The 19477-nt window shown below is 41.9% G+C and overlaps 1 protein-coding gene across 2 annotated transcripts; it reads right to left on the bottom strand.

Moving 5' to 3' along the window:
* Positions 1-3357: 3357 nt before the first annotated feature.
* Positions 3358-19440, bottom strand: mrrf (mitochondrial ribosome recycling factor). 2 transcript variants are annotated; one of them, XM_053847352.1, is made up of 7 exons: positions 19284-19440; positions 15674-15847; positions 15453-15605; positions 11458-11576; positions 7255-7346; positions 5431-5590; positions 3358-3984 (listed from the first exon to the last, which is right to left on the bottom strand). In XM_053847352.1, exons 2-7 carry the CDS (start codon positions 15843-15845, stop codon positions 3907-3909), a joined length of 774 nt encoding a protein of 257 aa, XP_053703327.1. In that variant the 5' UTR covers positions 15846-15847; positions 19284-19440; the 3' UTR covers positions 3358-3906. The 2 variants fall into 2 exon arrangements, with proteins under 2 accessions (XP_053703327.1, XP_053703335.1); XM_053847360.1 differs by having other exon boundaries at positions 19272-19374.
* Positions 19441-19477: the final 37 nt, after the last annotated feature.

Raw genomic sequence — 19477 nt, 5'->3', positions numbered from 1 at the left:
TGTTGCTGTGTGTTACTGAGATGATAAATAGACGTTACGTATTGTAAGAATGTGTCTTCAAGAGGTTAGTGAAATCTTTCACTGGATTCCTGTTCAGGATGCTCTACTATCCCTGTGAATTAGAAGAGTTTTTTTACTGTAGAATTATGAAATAAATTGACTTTATGTACTGTAATAACATGTATATCATATATATATATATATATATATATATATATATATATATATATATATAAACCACACAAGAGGTTAATGAAATGTTTCATTAGATTCCTGTTCAGGATGCTCTACTATCCCTGTGAGTTTGTTAATAACATGTACATTAAAAAAAAAAAAAAAAAAAAAAAAAAAAAAAAATATATATATATATATATATATATATATATATATATATAAAACTACAAGAGGTTGGTGAAATCTCGCTCGGGAACACATCCTGTGCATCTAAATGTTGAGCTCCATTTGCATATGCAGGGTTTCTATTTTTTTTTTTTTTTTAACCCCAGACGGGAGGCTCTTAGAAAGTGTCTGCCTGCCATCATCATCATCATGCCGCAAGAGTGTCGCTCTTATTCACGCGCTGATTGGGGACGGGGTGAGCTCTCGAGGGCCCCTCCACTCTCCGGGCCCCGGGGACTCCGCGGCGGAGGATGGACGGAGACGTGGGTCGGGCGGGCCTTGAAGTGGACGGCTCCAGTAATCAGCGGAAGAAATGACAAATATTATAAGAGTGTTGGCTTCCGCCGGCAACAATATCTCACACTTGAGATGGCGCAAATTTTGCTTTTGTACTTGAACCATTGTCTTTAATTGGACACTCTGCAGTATGAAATAATTGAAATCCGAAGCGAAGTGTTGCAGCAGAGCACTTTAACCCTCATCACCACCAGGATTAGTGAATCACTGAAAATGAATCTTTTCATCGAAATGCTTTCGCTTCGGCTTTATGTGGCAAACGATTAAAGTAATAAAGAGACTCGAGTACAAGCAGCGTCCTAGAACTTATATGGTTGGTACCACCTTAAATCAGGGATCACAAATTAACTATTAATAAACTAATTATGAGCTTATTTACTGTAAATAAACAGTAATTACAATGTTGTTTCTAGAGAACTACCCTCAGTACCTTGTCATGATTCATTACTGACTAGTATGTCGCTAACACACATGTAAATAAGTAGTTTATTCATGGCAATACACCTTCACTTATTTTACATGTGAGCAATGACGCTTAAAGAAATTGTTTTTGTCTTTCCTGCCTTGTTTCCTGCAGAAACAGCAGTCATGGATTACTGCATGGGTTACATTAGAGAGCACTTCATTCCATGTGTAGTTTAGTATTTTTATATATTTTAAGCTTTAAAAAAGTCATCCCCCACATATTTATGAACCTCTTCGGCTCAGGTGCTTTGCTTTTCAGTGTCTGCCACCCGAGGAGACACAGACCCTTCATTTGTTATCGACAAACTCACAGCCAAGTATCACAAAATTTCTTTATTTTTAAATCCAGCGGCAGCAGAAACCCCACTGTATAAAGATAAACCAGCAATATAAGTTCATATATAACTTCTCCCTTCAGGGGTGGCCACAGTGGATCATCTTCCTCCATCTCTCCCTGTCCTCTGCTTCCTCTTCTCTCAAACCTACAAACCTCATGTCCTCCTTCACCACCTCCATCAATCTCCTCTTTGGCCTTCCTCTCCACCTTCTGCCTGGCAGTTCCAACCTCAACATCTTCCTACCAATGTACTGGCTCTCTCTCCTCTGAACATGTCCAAACCATCTCCATCTAGCCTCTCTGACTTTGTCTCCTAAACACCTGAGCACATGTGCTGTCCCTCTGATCTACTGCTTCCTGATCCTATCCATCCTGCTCACTCCCAGAGAGAAGCTCAGCATCTTCATCTCTGCTACCTCCAGCTCTGCCTCCTGTCTTTTCCTCAGTGCCACTGTTTCCAAACCATACAACATTGCTGGCCTCACCACCCTTTTGGACACTTTCCATGATAGCAATCTTATATAAGAGGCCATTTTTGTTGGGTTGCAGCAGCAGGAGATTTGGTTCATCACTCTGCTCGGCAGGTGAAGTCAGCTGACACATGGCTAAAGATTAAATTCAATGTGGGTAGCAATCCTTTCCGATCATGAACGGAAAGGAAAACATCTGTGTCAGAGTCGAGCGCTTAATAAAAAGCAACAATCTTGTTGCAGCAACTAAAACACACCAAATGGGGCTATAAAAAAATCCTGCCTCCTGAATCACTGGCAACTGACAAGGAGCCCCTTGGCACTTAAGGTGTTTGTTCAAAAAGCTAGTTATCTCAAATACCAAAGCAGACGGCTTCATTGGGTTTACTAAACTCATTTAGATTTGTATATTATTGAGTGAATTAGCCAAATGACACAACAGAGCAGTCTACACAGACGCAGCGCTCCTGCTCCATTAAAGCAATATACCTAGCAAACACGCGTTAAATGGCGGTGCTGGTAGTCGTAAACATCCAAAAAAGAACAAGCAATTCACTTGATAAATGTCAAGCAACATGAAGCGATCAGCTGAAAGCAATTTCCTCGTGCGCGCTTGTGTCCTTTGCCAGAGACTTGGGAGATTTTCGCCCCGCCATCGATCATGAAGCCTCTGTTTTAGGCCAAGGTACACAATGCCCTCAAATTGCTGACATATGGACCCGGCAACACCACAAAACCTGCCGTTTCCAGTCTGTCCCGGTGCAGCCACTCCTCCGCTTAACTCTTGTTTATCCAACGATTCGGGTCTGTTTAGGCGATTAAAGAGAAGCCGTTCAGACGTCGGAGGAGGGGGGGGTCAAGCGCAATAACGTCGCTCACACCACTGTCGCTGCCATCATTCTTCAAGTTATTCCCACCAGTTTCAACGCGTGATTGCGTTTGACTGAGATAATGAGTAGTCGTAATGTTGTGGCGTCGCAATCATAAAATGACCGGTTGGTGAGAGCGTGTGGGCACGACGCTGAAAATTAAAGCTCGCTGATGTGGTGCGAATCAAAAGGAAGGACAAACAAAAAGCATAATAAATAAGGAGAAGTAAACCGCAGGATGAAACAGCAGACGGAGGAAGAGGTGCGTGTTAATGCCCGTCCTGTGCTATTTAAACACCGGCTGACCCAAGTCCTGACCGGCTCTTCAAGAGTGGAGCTATTTCCAGGGAGCATTACGCTTTTCCTAATGGACGACTGCGGTGCCAGCAGCCCGGGGGCCGAGAGCTCCGTCCGCAGGAAATCTCCATTATCACTCCGTCTAATGGAGGAGGGGGCAGCTTTGAAGCGCAAGTGTCGAAACAGCAAAGAAAACAAGAGAGATGACACATGTGGTACAAAGCAGTGTTTCTTTAATGGAGCCCATCAATAACGCTGCTCTCCGTGTTTAAAAGAGAGCGCCTTATTATCCATCTTCCACTTGGATTTTGGAGTTATATGAAAGACTCGAAATGTGCTAGCCATATCCGTTCAGCTCGTCCCCGGATCCGTGGAACAAACGTGTTCTCTTGCTGCCGAGATGAGCCTGCAGCAGTTTACATCCAGACGCTGGAGTTTGCTCTGGATAAACAGCCAGGCCTTGTGGCCAGGCAGTTTGGATTAGGAGGAAGCCCACCATTCCCATTAAAACTCCATCGGCTCTTCACGCTGTGTTTGTTTGAACGCAGGAAGAAGTAGCAGCAGAGGAGGACAAGATGGCAGATGCTGGTCGTTTCAATTTCATATTAAGTGCTGAACACAAATATCCATCATGTGGGCAACAATCGGTCGAGTGAGTTTACTCAGAGCCAAAAACTCTTTGTACGACAAGAGCTGTAAAATCATGTCAAGAAAATGGAGTCGCCTGAAAATACAGACGTTGACCTGAATGAAGCTTGTGGGCTCCTCGACTTCAACCCAGGAGCTCTTTCGTTTTGGCAGTCAACTGTTTGTCGATGTCAGCGGCGAAACTGTCGGCCATCTGCTGGATCTGAGGAGGCGACCGTGAAAAATGATGAATTAGAGAAGGATATAGAGACACACACTTGACGAAAAGACACAACAGCTGCAGACGTATGAAGATGCAGGTATGCAGTGCACATCCTGCATCTGGAATTCAATTTGAGGTTTTGTTTCGCGTACAACAACAGCTAAAAAGTAGCTGACAACCCTCTGCTCACTACATGTTGGAAAAGTCCAACTCTTTAGAAGTGACAGTGACAGAGAAATTTTGTTGCGACTGGGGCTGCAACATCAGTTGATGTCATCAATAACGTTGACAACAAAAGTTCGTCGACGTCAAAATCTGTGTGTCGATGTGTCATGTTGCTGTTGGGGTAAACACACACGGGACCATCGAGAACTGGTTGTTACTGAGAAGCAGTGAGGAAATATCCCATTCTCTGGAATCATCAAGATATGTTCATTTCTGTTCCTTTAATTGGTTCCTCACTGAGGTCCGACTCCAACAAGCCACCGTCGCAGCGCGCCTCAGGCTACGCGTCACCTCCTCCAACTCGAGCGGCAACCGGTCGTAGTGTTCAAAAGTGTGGCTTTGTTTTGTTTGCGAAGGTAACACGTCTCAAGGATGAGCAAACCCCTTCGACACCATGGTAGAATGATGAAAGAGTGTTTGGTCTGTGATGCCATAAACCCTCCAGCTAACAGCTAGCATGTCGGTTAGCTTGTTGTAAGTTGTAGATGTAGTGTCCCCTTCACAATAATAACCAGAACTGAACTAGGGAGCTACACTGAACAGATAATTTTAGATTATTATTCAAATACGAACTTTTGATGTGGATATTTTATATGAGATACATGTATGAATATTGATGATTTTAAATTCTTCTCAAGGACCAATAAAGACCTCCGTTTTAAAGAACTGGAGCTCTCTGTCAACTGTCATGGTCTGTGCTTCACAGGGTTGATACATGATGTGTCATTACTTTAATATACTTGTTTAATAATGTATGGTGTCGGACTATCACAGTGAGATGATTTAAGCAACTTTAGGTTCAACAGAAATTCAAAATAGGTCCAAACAAAGTTAATCGCGATTAGCCGACTAATCGAAAAATAATGAATAGATTAGTCGTCATCTAAAATAATCGTTAGTTGCAGAACACCAGACAAAGAGACACCACAACAAAATAGAGGAAGAACAAGGAGAAGATGGCAGAAAGAAAACCAGTGGAGACGGAGGATCAGTGAGACTACAATGAAGGCAACATATGGACAAGTCCATGACACAAAAGCATGCATAAAAAATAATTTTCAGATGATCAGATACATCTTAAATAAATAATTAATACTATAAAACTAAAATAAATGAATGTAAAATGAAAAACAGAAATGATGTAAAAATGTGCACAAAGCCATTTGAAACTGAATGATATGATGAACGTGCTCGGAGGCGGAGACATCTGTCACGTCCCACCTGTTTCTCTATTAGTCGTATGGTGTCTTCAGAGTGTCCTTCTTTGGCTCTCTTGACCTGTGTGACAGCGTTGGTGCGCACTTTCCTCACAGAGTCTTTGGCCTTATTGCTGAACTGTTTGGCTGTTTTGGCGAGATTCTCCCGGTGTTCTCTTGTGACTCTGCCAAGAGACAGACAAGCTCTTCAGCACGTGAAACTCAATAAAAATGACAGCACGAGTGACACAAATTTAGAAGCAAACAATAAATAAACCGTGGCAAAAAAGAGCAAAAGTTTGACACCAAGTGAAAGTGTCAGCTCCGCCACACACCCACACACACACACGCGCGCACACACACACTCACACACACTTGCGATGCAGAGGAGAGCATCACACACTCTCTGGCAGACTTGGCACTCTCCAGTCCAAACAGTGGCTAATCAAACAGAGAACCCTCCCAACTTTCCGTCTTTGCCCGTAATTATATTTTTCGCCGTGCTTTCTGCCGTGTTGACTATTTGCAAACAATTCAGAGCAGCATCTATTTACCACCAACAATACGGCCTAATTACTGATTCCAGAGCCAATCAAGGAGCGTTTTCTCAGGAAATGCAAATGAGGGCCGAGAGCGTGCTGCGACTGATTGGAGGGGGAAGCAGTTTGACGCTCATGTCCTTCCTCTACCACCACACTAACACCTGCTGCTCCTCACCCCCCTCACCCGTAGTCAGACTTGCAGACTTCACATGCAGTGGATGGAGTGAATTTCAGCGATGACCTGGTTACCACGGCTACAACTGCAGAACGACCATAACAAAGAACGGAACATTCGCTTCTTAAATCCAAAAAAATATCCATTACCTCATTTCCGACTTCATTCCCTATAATACCTATTTCAATTTAGCATGTCACATCCAAAGGTTGTGACCACTGTGTTTCAAAGTATGATGATTCCGAGCGGCTTGCTACTCCGTCATTTTCTACTTTTAGAACTGGAAGACACTGCATCACACCAACCATCACAACGTCAAAAACACTCCTTACGCTTGCACTTTTTTTCCCTCTCCTTCCAATATCAACTTTAAGGTCGACATGTACTGTGATGACACAATGAGCAACAAAGTGATCGATATGAGAGTGAAAACATTTGTGCGAGCGACAGCGTGTACATTCCTACTGAGGCATGTGTTTTGAGAGAAAAATATGAGTCACAGCAGTCAGAAGCCAAAGTGCCTTTCCTACAGAAAACCAAATATATATGAGGAATAGCCTTAGTTATGAAAAATTGTATATCATTTATATATATATATATATATATATATATATATATAGTATAAACCAGCTCACTTTCACTATATGTTTCCTACCTTATTAAATTGTGAAGAATCAATATAACAGGAGGCAATTTTATTAAACAAAGATCATTTATCATTCTAAATAATAGTGTAGCAATGGTGAAGTGCACAGCTTTTGCTATTTCAAACTTGTCACTGCCTTTATGGCCTTGGAGTAGCTGGCAGTTTCAAAGAGGTCAGTGACCCCTGGGCTTGATTCCGGTTCAGAGTTCAATTGTGAAATCTGAGGAGTTTTACAAAGGGATGTCAGTGTTGACTACAATTTTTTTTTTGTTTTTTTATTTAAGATACAACTATTGATTTCACCCATTTTATCAATACAATTTGAATACTGGTAATAAAAGAAGAATAAATATCTGTTTCAATAACAGAACAGTTTTGTCAAACCTTACAATGTAAATAAAAGTTACCACAGTAAGCAAAGACTTATGGATATGAGGAGAGCAGTGAAAGTAAAAGTTGTGTGGCTGTGTTTGGGGGAAAACTCACTTGGGAACAGGCACCTTGATAATTGTCCCGTCTACCTCAGGGTTTAGGTTCATGCTACTCTCTCTCAGAGCACGGGTGGCAGCCGCTGTAGCCTGAGGGAGGTTAACACACACAAAAAAAAGGTGAGGATTGAATGAAACAGCTCCGCTACAGAATCAGGTAGTGGTCTCACTCCAGCTGGCAGTCATTACGGTATTGTGTTTATTGTGTGTGTGTGTGTGTGTGCGTGTAGGTGTGTGTGTTTCTGGCACAGGCCATGCTGCATGGAAGTGCCTTGGGCCACTGTCAGCGCCGAGCCCCATGGGACAAGACTGAGGGGTTGCAGGGCAGGCCACTGACCCCTCATGACCCCACAGGAGAGTCTCCTGGAGACTAATACGCACCAACACACACAATGGCTGTTGGATATTATGGCATATTTATTTTGGAAATATTTGATTCATGACATTGGTCTTGTAAACACGGGACTTTATTGATGGTCATCTTATTCTCCTTTTTGCTATTGAAAAAGTCCAGTTTGATACCGCATGAAAGACTGAACGAGATTCACTGGGATTAGCCTTGTGAGGCCAGACGTCAACGCCACTGGGCTGAGAAACATTCAAACAGCACACGCTAGAAGACATTAATATTCTGGGCTTGTAAACGATAGTGGTGACATTTTCACAGTGAAGAGCAATTCTTCAGGAGGACTGAACCTTGTGCCCACTCTTGGTTTACTTCTCACTGGAACGCAATGACAGAAGAGAGCAATACAAAACAGCATTTGGAAAAAAATATTACTCAACCTTTCATTACTTCCTTTATACAGTCGAGACTGCAACAAGTCTGTTTGGATGAGCCATCGTTTTCACCTCATATTTTTGGGACTGACATGGCAGCCTACTTAAGCCTAGTGTTCAGTCTTCGCTGCTACATGACACACAATGTAAATAAAAAGCGACTGAGAAACTACTAAAGATACCTACTCTCTGTCATACATATTCTGTCTCATAGATTCGATCAGAAGGCCTTTCTTCGTCCCACTGTGGGAAAATTCAATGACACGATATCTTTAAAGCGTCTTCAAAAGCCACGTTTGATTTTTAAATGCATCCTGACTTGTGTGTGTTTGGACAACAGAGTGACAGCGTGGATGTGATGATGTTCAAATGATCTTTGGAAAATGCAACACTGAAACTGCATCAGAAGTACTTTGGAAGAGCAGAACTGCATTTGTATGTGTATTGCAATGTGGTTTTCCTGACATTGTGCAGGCCACTTAATCTAATAATGACAACACAATCCTGCGGTCTCAGAAACTATGTAAAAAATCGACAGCCGCGCTTTTTAACACGCACACACATATATACAAAATTTAGGCCGTCTTTGAACTCTGGTAGAGAATAAAAAAAAACAAAGGTGCAAATGTGAAACGCGAGTCAAAGCAGCATATAATTTCCACTTCCTTTAACCCCTCTCCGGTTTCCGTACGCTCCTTCTGCTGTTTCCCATGGGGAGACTAAAATGGCAGTGAGATTAAAGGAATTTATTTGTGCGCATTAAATTAATTCATGAGCTCTCGCTGCTGTTTTTTGTGCGAAATCGTCCGGGGAGCAGGCCTCTGGTTGCTCTCTTTGAGCGCGGGTGATAGATTCGATCCATACCTATGTTTGATTGTTCTCAGCATCAAATTCATCACTGCTTCCTCCGAAACCAGCGCCCTGGTGGTTGCGGGAAAACCCGAGCGGAATTGTTCTGACCAGGTTCTGGTTAATATGTCGGCGAGGGAGAGGAATTAGTCTGAAGGTTCACATCAAAGAACGAGGCGCTTCAAAGACGAAAGGCGAGCAGGCAGAAGAGAAGGGCTCTGCTTGAAGAGTTTGGAGGTGGGATGCAGGATTTCTGGGTTCACTGTGTCCCAGACTCCTGTTAATGAATGGATGGAAAACAATCGAAGGTGGACTGGTGAGGCTGGTAATGGATAGGCATCATTAAAACTCTATTTTAATGTGAGCGAGCTGGTCTCACTTTCGAGTGAGTGTGTGTGGGCTTGTTTGGCCTACTTTGTGGCGACCAATTCTTGACATAACACTAGGACCATATGCCTTTGTGGGGACATTTGGCCCGACCCCACGAGGTTAAGCCTCAATTTGAGTATAAAGACTATAAATAACTGGGTGATTATAATTGGGTTTGGTTCAGAGTCCTGGTTAAGGTGAGCCATTTGTTTAGAACCTGAGGAAAGTGCGGCCCGGGGGCCATATGCGGCCCGATGCCTGTATTTCCGTGGCCCTTTTGACGTCAGACTAAAACTATAACTGATGTTGTAATTTAACTGTTTTTTTGTTCTCTCTCTTTTAGTGACCAACACCACCACTCCAGCAGTAAATATATAAATATAAATATATATTCGTTTTTCTTGTTTCTCAAAATACATTGAAGGAATATTGAAAATATATTTTGAAATAAATTGCATTTTGATCTTGAACGTCTGGTCCACAGTTATGTTGATTTATATTCAAATGAAATGTGTATAAAATGAAATATTTTAATATGTTTCAAGGCATATTTACACTTCTTAATATCCTTAATTACATTTGATCTTTTTAGGTTCATTTTGTCATTCTTACTTAAGCATATATTTTGGATATTTTGCCGTCATGTTTTGTAGTTATTGCTGTCTTTCTTTTGATGATGACAACAGTCACAGTCTCTAATGTGGCCCTTTAGGAAATTGAATTGCCCACCTGTGGTTTAGGATGAGAGGCTGAGGGAAGGGTTATGTCTCACAATGTCTCACAAACCTCACAATGTCCCCACAAGGATAGAAATTCAAAAATGTGTTTGTGTGTGTGTGTTTAGCCATATTTGTGAGTACCAAGTCGTGACACACGACCTTCTTGTGAGGACATTTTGGCCTGTACGAGGTTTAGAGGGTTATCAGTCAGTAAAAATTGTTTATTATAATTGGGCACAAGTTTGGTTCAGAACCCTGGTTAAGGTGAGCCATTTGTTTAAGATGGTTAAGTTAAGGGTGAGAGGCTGGGGAAAGCAAAATGGCAATGAGAGGTCCTCACAAAAACAGAAAAACAAACATGCATTTGTGTGTGGTCTGAACAGAGAGACCCGATAGCTGCACAATGTGTACAGTGAAAGTTTTGATTCTTAAAATGTTGTACAGTATATTTTCATTATTTTATACAGCAGACAGTGAACATTGTTGTTGTACATAGTTCACTGCCTGTGTGCATCACTAACAGTAGCTGTTATCACTAGCTAATTTCCTCACCTTGCTCGAACACTTTTGGGGTAGCACAAACCGATAGTTAGGGGGTTCCTTCTCTACTCTAAGAGGAGACACTTTAAGCAGTATGGCAGACAGACACATGTCTGTATTTTGCTGTGCTGCTGGTCGCCATGACGATGCTTCAGGTGCACCTTGGAAAAATGAAATGCTGACACGAAAATATTTTTGGAAAACTTTCTGGAATGCCAAAACGGCTCCAGCAGTGTAATTTGTATTGGTCAGTTCTCTCAAAGTCAGACTGTGCAAGTGTGTGCGTGCGCCAAAGTGAATGTTTTTAAAGTCAAACTTAATTGAAGCAGATAAAATTTCACCACAGTGAAACATCTGAGTTATATTCTGGAGATAAAAGATCAAAGCAGTGATTTAAATAACGGATATGAGGAGAAGAGAGACCGGTCATCAGCTGCCCTCTCATGGAAGATTGAAGATTACTCTGTTAAAAGTAAAAAAAAAAAAAAAAAAAAAAACAACAAGTAATTTTATATTTTCCAGAGCGTCTGGCTACTGACACCCTGTTTTGCATGCGCGGACAAAATGGAGCTGTGATTAGTACAGTAGTGTATCATCTGAGAAGGAAAAAAGGGGAAAAGAAAAAGAAAAATAATCCATTCCTTCCTAACCTGGGGGTATAATGAGGTCATTTCCTATTCTGCAGAAACTCACACACAGACATAACCGCATACCGCCACACACACACACAAACACTGAGTTCCTTGTTGCCATCGTTCACCCCAGAACAAAGGGCTGCCCGAGTGATCAATCAATGAGCCTCTGATTCAGTTGAGAGGCGGAGGAGGTTCACGTTTCATTTATAGAGTTGTGGGAGTCAAGTTCTGCTCAGGTTCACTTTTCCTGACCAAGAAGCTGGACTTTTCGCAGTGAAACGGCGAATCACGCGAGTGTGTGTTTCGTACCTCGGGGAAGCTGCTCATGTTGACCATAATGACCTGAGGTGATTTCATGGAGACCTGACCCAGCTGGTTGAGAGGAAACTTGCCGTCCGCAGTTGTCACCACAATGTGATCAAGTGCTCCTAGACAAACACAGAGATTAAGAAGTGCTCAGTATTTACCCACAGTGACAATTCGCAGCATCGGTTGCCTGCCTGTGAGCAATCACCCTGATTTTGTTTGTTTGGGAGGATGTGTCGAGTAATCCGAAATAGATCAGAACCCAAGGACAGGCTGAAATAAAGCGCATGGAGTGGTGCAAATAGATGTGTGAGAATAGAATAGAATTGTTTGCTCAGTGAGTTGGACTGGACCTCATGCAGCAAACTTCAATACATCAAGGGTTTAATCATGATCATTAAACCCTTGATGTATTGAAAGAAATGCTTCAGTCAAAGCACTTTGAATATATATATATATATATATATATATATATATATATATATATATATATATATATATTTTCCTGGTCCACTGATCCCACTGATGCACAAGACACGTGGCAGCTAGGATGATAACAACAACAACAAACATGGAGGAATCCCTGAACCAAAGCTAACAAAAGCATCTGTTTGCTTTGGTTCAGGGATGTTTTTCACTACACAATGGCCAGAGTTTCCACTACTCTGAATGGACTTGAAGTTCTTATGACATTGAAATTCTTATACAAATATTTTCAAGACATTAAAAGAGCTTTAGTTTAAATAAGGCGATATAAAAACTTGAATATAGACATCATTGTGATTTATTGTGCTATTGTCAAACTGATGCAAAATAAACAATATTTTGCTGTTTAAATGTATGTATGGGTCCATCATTTGATTCAGTAATATACCATTCATTCATTCAAATTGAAAAATGTGGCTTCTTGTAGCAAATATTCTTATTCCTTTAAACTGCGATGAATTGAGATTAATCACAAATTCTCGAATTAACTAGTTAAATTTTTTTATCGAATCCCACCCCCAACATATACACACGCACACACGCACACGCACACGCACATACCCGAGAGGAAGGTCAAAGAGGAGATTGATGGAGGTGGTGAAGGAGGTTTGAGAGAAGAGGAAGCAGAGGACAGGGAGAGATGGAGGAAGGTGATCCGCCGGCAAGGCTTATAGTGAGAGTTTTGGGTGAGGTACATCTAATGTATATATATTTCTGAAATATTTCATATTTCTCACGAAAGGTAGCTTCAGATGTGGCTATTGAGAAGTTTTGAAACTGCATAAAAACATGTCATGGTCTGCTGACGCTAGATGCTGACGCTAGATAGACACTATTAATAGAAAATGACAAACTGGGGCCAAACAAATGCGACTGGGGCCACAAATTGCTTAAACAAATTGTAACAGACAGAATAAAACGACTGCTATCAGACAGTTTCCATGATCTACAATCATAATGATGAAATTAAAGGTGTGCTGGCCAACACTGGGCGACTTCACCGCTTCCCTTCATCCCTTTCTATTACACCCTCCTCAACTTCTTCTTCTCTTCAACTCCTCCGTCTGGCTAACCTCAGAAGCAGTTGTTTCCTTCGTCTTCATCTCTGCGTTACATCACTCCCTCGCTGCAATGGACTGTGCAGCAGTAGTGTGTGTGTGTGTGTGTGTGTGTGTGTGTGTGTGTGTGTGTGTGTGTGTGTGTGTGTGTGTGTGTGTGTGTGTGTGTGTGTGTGTGTGTGTGCGCACAGAATAGGAGGGTGAAGCGGAGGTGAGCCAACTGTGCAATTTTCCCGGCGTGAATCTTATATCATTTAAATTATTTACAAAAAGAAGAAAGGGGTTAGATCAAGCATTGTGTAGAGAAAATTGTTATATTCAAACATGGCACATAGTCAACATCAGGCCTGTTTTTGTTTTAAAATGTGCACTTGCAAGCAAACCTGTCAATTGTTTTTTGTGATACGTGTTGTGATAAAGTGTGGTGGCAAATAAATACAGTTTCACTATAAAATTCTGGATGTTTGCGATGTTTCCGTAGGAAAAGTTAGCGGTACTTCAAAAGCATGACTTTTTAATATATAGAAATATACAAATTACTCAAAGTGAGGATTTGAATGAAAAAAAAAGGATCCTGATTGATTTCAAAATTAATGAAAAACATTTATTGACAAGAATAAAATTATTAATATATAAACAGATTAGGATAGAAATGTATTTTGTGACAATATTATTTTTTAGAGAAAAAAAAACACTTTGTAAACACAAATTTTGACCAAACTATAAGAATAAATGGACTAAAATAATACAAATATAAGTTTTGATTACATTTGTATTATTTTAATGATAACGCAATATGTCATATTTTCAAACAACATTCAAGCATATCTATGAATGGGCATAAAGACACAACCTACACCTTTGTAGTTGTCTGAATTAAAATCCGACTCATGAGTGAACGCTACAACTTCCACCTTATTTAAACAACACTCGATAACCCAATCCACTGAAGCGCTGACCATCAATAGGCTGAACTAACTTGGCAAAGGTAGGAAAAAAAGGTCGACTAATCCCATCATGGCATCAACACAGAGCAGTCCATCCACACACTTGGAGTCTTAACACAGACCAGATGAGTTCATGGAACAAACACTTGCACACGTACACAGGCACAGAATCACACACACGGTTTTCGGACAACTGACGTCATTCCATTCCTCCATCGCCATCATCATCATCATCATCATCTGCTGTCAACCCTAAGTCCGCCTGCCTCTGTGGATTACTGTGCAGCTGGACAGAAGAGAGGGGGCAGCAGGAAAGACAGACTGTTAGATGAAGGGAGGATGACCGGAATAAGAAGAAAAGAAAGACTGAAGACACAGACGGAAAAGAAGCAGAGAAGAGAAAATGTGATCACCACCACTCCGTCCTCCGGCGCATCTCAGGATTTTGAAAAATAGTGGGTCAAATGAATGAAGAGATGAAAAATCCAAAGATGAATAATTAGACCACAGACAAAAATGAACAATATTGGGGTCACTGATGAAAATATCGAAGTTTGAAGTCTGAATTCAGCACATGCTTTGTCCCACCAGACCTTTCATCTTAATCATCACCAGTTGAGCGCTTTTCAATTTGTCGGAACCCAAGGGATCGGGGTCATGACCTGGATGTAGTTGGGGAAAGAAAGGGCACACCAAGGTCTCCTCTGGCTGATGACAAGTACAAGTAAATGGCGCTGTTCTGGTACAACAGGTTTGATGAGAAAAATGACTTTATCTCCCAAGACATAAACCAAAAACCAAGATACACTCACATAGAACATCCTACATGGATGACTGCAACCTGTTAAAGCAGATGAATCAGGTACTTGCTTTGGTCCTACTGTTAAGAAATTGACTGTAAAAATAAATATATATACACAATAATTTTCAATGGAAGAGTATGTGCATAATTATATCTTACTTGGTCCTGTAGTCTAAGTGTTGCACTGCATAAAATCTAATCTAGTATCAAACCATCTAATCTAATAGGTGTGTCATATATCTTTATACATAAGTGTTGTGAAATGCCGGGCGTAATTTGGGAATGTAGTTAGTAAAAATTTGTGATTCTGAATTATATTACATTTTTTTTTATATTCAGGAACAGGAATTCAAAATATCAACACAAATCATTTACATGTTAAACTAAAAATAATCAATTTTTTCATTGTAAGTCCAAATAACACCATAATATAATAACACCTGTTGCCTTGTAATTTGAGGCTAAAACTACTTCACTGTCAATATCTATACATATGCAGAAGGAGCGGTTGCGTGCTCACGGAAAAGGTCATTTAGAATGAATATGTCCAATACAGGTAGGTTTTCAATGATCATAAATAACTCCTGGGCAGGCCATCACCGGTATCAAAAATCCATAAACCTACATTTAAGGGGGGGTGAGATCACAAACCCAGCCAGAGCCAGATGTGAAGGGATTCATTTCGGAAAGAGATATGATGAATACCTGGCGACGTTCGAATGCTCAGGTTCCGAGTGAAGTCTTCTTTTAGCGCATTGACCACAGCAGTCATCTCTTCCTTCACTTCATCCAGGCTGATGATGTCCTCCACCAGAGCAGTGTTGATACTCACCTTTGCTGCCTGCCCTTTAGACTTTGCTGTGATCAGGAGACAATGAGTAAACAGTAAATGGAATATTCAAGAAAATTACAATCTATATGCAAACCTTTTGCCTTTTTCGTGGCATAAAACCTGGAGCAAATTGCTGGCTTGGAGGATAAACTGTGGTGAAGAAGAGGGAGCCTGACTGCGGCCGACACAATAGCGGTGTGCCGGACTTGTCTCACCAGGCTCTGATAGAGCAGAGGACGCAGCAGGCTCAGATGGTTCATCGCCATATCTGAGGGGATCGGAACACACAGTCAGGAATCAAACAGGAACTGAAAAGATTTTATTATTTGCCAAATGTCGTGCAGTAAGTCATATACACCAGTAGGAGGTAGACATGCGACATAACTTCATAAAACATCGGTTTCAATCATTTTTTTTCAACAGATAAATGGGTGCAACATGTGAGGAATGTCTAATTCAGATGGCTCAGATGAATTAAAATGTTTCTTGTTTTAGTTCAACGATAGTTAGTGCAGCCTTGATGTTATTAAAACAACTTGAGAATAAATCCATGAACTGCACACATGCCCTCTGTTGTGCAGTCAACAAAGCATCCATGACTTGAGTGTTTGCAGTGGTACAAGATATAATCACAAGACCTTGTGAGTGACGGCACAGAACATCAATGGCCTTAAAGCACAAGCGGCTTTGTACTGAAATCATTAAGCACTATTTTATTGCTGTGTTAGACAATTGACAATATATTTCAACACAATTGTTGAAGACAAAATGAACATTCCAGAGTTCATTTCTTCAAATTCGTCACACCTCACAAGCTGTAGTTATTTTGTAGACGCCCCGACCAACAATCCAGATCTTTCAACTGACCAACCAAAACAGCATTCTCACAGACAGGGCTCAAGATTGTTTCACCTGACAAGGGACATGATGTCAAGGCCGTTCAGAGTGAATATTCAGTAATACAGTGCAAAATAGTAACCCACCCAAAGAACATTCAATATGAAACACTACAGCACAAGAAATGCCGGTGTTGTGAAAACAAGTAGCGCCCAGTAATTGTTTCAACTACTTCTCCTTCTCACAGATGCTCAGAGACAAAGTTGTTTGGGAATTCCTTTAAGGGGGAACCTCCCATTCAAAAAACAACACCACAAGTAGCAGCCACCTCCCACCGTGCTAACTGTGAACTGTGTCACTGAACCTTGGCGTGCACACAAGCGTAGACAAACCTCGACACAACAAAAGTCCCACAGACACAAACAGAATGAAGCTTGTCTTTCATTGTCAGCGGCTGTGAACAGCTCGCTGCATTAGTGTGGAGAAACATAGCATGTTGCCGTCTTATTAAATTGTGCTGTTGTGTAACGGGGGACTTTTTCGCCAAACAGAACTTCCAAACACTATTTGACTGAACTTGGCCGCAACGTGATTATGATTGGATAACACTGGAATGTGTAGGGAAAGTAGTACACCAGAAGAGTGACAGCGATAACAGCAGGGGAGCAGATGTTGCAAAGAAAATGCAATAATTATGTCGAATCACTTCTGTTCACTATGAACAACTTCTGCAAGCAAACGAATGAAAGTTGAAGGCTGTGATATCTTTTGAGGTGTTTTTTTGTGCATTTTATTGCATTTGGGGACCAACACTTCAACGCCAGGGAAGTCAGTCTAATCAGAAATGTACTCATCCTTTAGTGGAAAAGGCCAGTAAATTATATTTAAGAAAATGGAGGATGAGCATGCTGAAGCAAATATTTAATTTTCCAAATAAAACCATAAATTGTTTTACTAAAATACTGATGAGTGAAATAAAATTTCAGTTATTAGTAGTTTATTAAAACAATTTCACGGGTTTATTTGGAAAAAAAATTGTTCATTATATTCATCCTCTCAGAACACCTCATATCTAACACCAGAATATTTAAATATGACAGATATTATGAATAACTACAATATTAGTGAAATTACATGGCCAAAATTTTATAATTCAGGGCCTCACATACACATACAACCAGTGAAGCTGAGAGGATGTATGTACATAATGCTTCTATCTGAGGGGTACAGCTCAACCTTCACCTTCACCTTCTTCTGCCGCTTATCCGGGGTCAGGTCGGGGAGGCAGCATTCAGAGCAAGGAAGCCCAAACTTCCCGATCCGCACAAACCTCCTCCAGCTCATCCCAGGGGATCCCGAGGCGTTCCCAGGCCAGACCGGAGACATAATCTCTCCAGCGAGTCCTGGGTCTTCCCCGGGGTCTCCTCCCGGTAGGACATGCCCGGAACACCTCCCCAGGGAGGCGTCCAGGGGGCATCCGGATCAGATGCCCCAGCCACCTCAGCCGGTTCCTCTCGATGTGGAGGAGCAGCGGCTCCACCCCGAGCTCCTCCCGGATGACCGAACTCCTCACCCTATCTCTAAGGGTGCGCCCAGCCACCCTGCGGAGGAAACTCATCTCAGCCGCTTGTATCCGCGATCTCATCCTTTCGGTCATTACCCAAAGCTCGTGACCATAGGTGAGGGTGGGAACGTAGATCGATCGATCGGTAAATCCAGAGCTTCGTCTTGTGACTCAGCTCCCTCTTCACCACGACGGTCCGATACAGCGACCGCTCATTGCTGCCACTGCACCAACCCATCTATCAATCTCACGCTCCCCTTTTCCCTCACTCAAGAACAAGACCCCGAGATACTTAAACTCAAACACTTGGGGCAAGAACTCTCAACCGACCCACAGAGAGCAAACCACCTCATTCCGGTCGAGAACCATGCCGCTTCACATTGGCTGTAAACCGCCCCAGTGCATGCTAAAGGTCCCGGTCCGATGAGGCCAGCAGAACAACATCGTCCGCAAATAGCAGAGATGAAATTCTGTGGTTCCCGAACCGGATCCCCACCGACCCCTGGCTGCGCCTAGAAATTCTGTCCATAAAAGTAATGAACAGAACCGGTGACAAAAGGCAGCCCTGGCGGAGACCAACATGCACCGGGAACAGGTCTGATTTACTGCCGGCAATGCGAACCATCCTGCTCCGGTCATACAGCTCAACTTATTGAAGATAATGCATTGTGAATTTGTCTTGGTGTTTTCCACTTCTGATGCTTCCCTTTACTTAAATGCGTGTTAAGTGGAGGGCAAGAATTCTGTAGAGTTACTATTAAAAGCCAATCCAGGCTCCTCGGCCGGCCAGCTTTCCAGGCAGTGCGATATCAGAGGTGGTTGAGCAGATGTGGGGCGGTGATAGATGCCTTTGTATGAGAAGTCAAGCATTACCGGTGTGACACAGGTGTTCAGTAGGATACTGTAGCCTGGTATCCTGTCGTTCGTGCACACACACATATTCATAGTTTTAATAGGAGCCTTTACTTGATGCTTAACCTTAATCTGAGCTTCGTGTTGGGAAAGAGTTTGTTGAGCATGTGGCAGTAAATGAATAGTGGTGACAAACTGAACCCACTTGGTTCACCACCGTTCTGTGCTGTTTTAATGTAAAGCAGCAATAGAAGGTAAGTTATACTTGTGCAAAACAAAAAAATCAATGCACCATCAGATTCAAGTGAAAATATCAAGTGAGGGACTGAAGGTCGTCTGTTCAAAACGACTCCTCGATAAGCCAGACACTCAAACAAATTCAGCACCCATAACTATGTCGTTTAGTATCAAAATGATGGAAATGAAGCTAATGTGTTACCTGAAAACTCACCTTCTCTGCAAGGATTCTTCCGAGTTTACATCGAGGAGAAACACGTTTGACACAAGCTGTCATAATCGCTCGACGTGCTCGTGTGCGTTTGTTACGAGTACCCGCGTGCGCCAATAGAGCGGAGCTACCTTCGTTATGAGGAAAGGGGTTTGAATGCGACCGCTTTGTGCAGCCGGGACGTGACAAGCTTACAA

Source organism: Synchiropus splendidus, chromosome 1, assembly GCF_027744825.2.
Source record: "Synchiropus splendidus isolate RoL2022-P1 chromosome 1, RoL_Sspl_1.0, whole genome shotgun sequence".
Lineage (NCBI taxonomy): Eukaryota > Metazoa > Chordata > Actinopteri > Syngnathiformes > Callionymidae > Synchiropus > Synchiropus splendidus.
This window is presented reverse-complemented; position numbering and strand designations above follow the sequence as displayed.

Coding starts and splice junctions, on each gene's coding strand:
- mrrf (XM_053847352.1), bottom strand. CDS start 15,845: ATGGCGATGAACCATCTGAGCCTGCTGCGTCCTCTGCTCTATCAGAGC. Junction 7,347..11,457: donor ACATGAGCAGCTTCCCCGAG/GTACGAAACACA, acceptor AACCTCCCTCAG/GCTACAGCGGCTGCCACCCG. Junction 3,985..5,430: donor TACGACTAATAGAGAAACAG/GTGGGACGTGAC, acceptor TCGCCTCCTCAG/ATCCAGCAGATGGCCGACAG.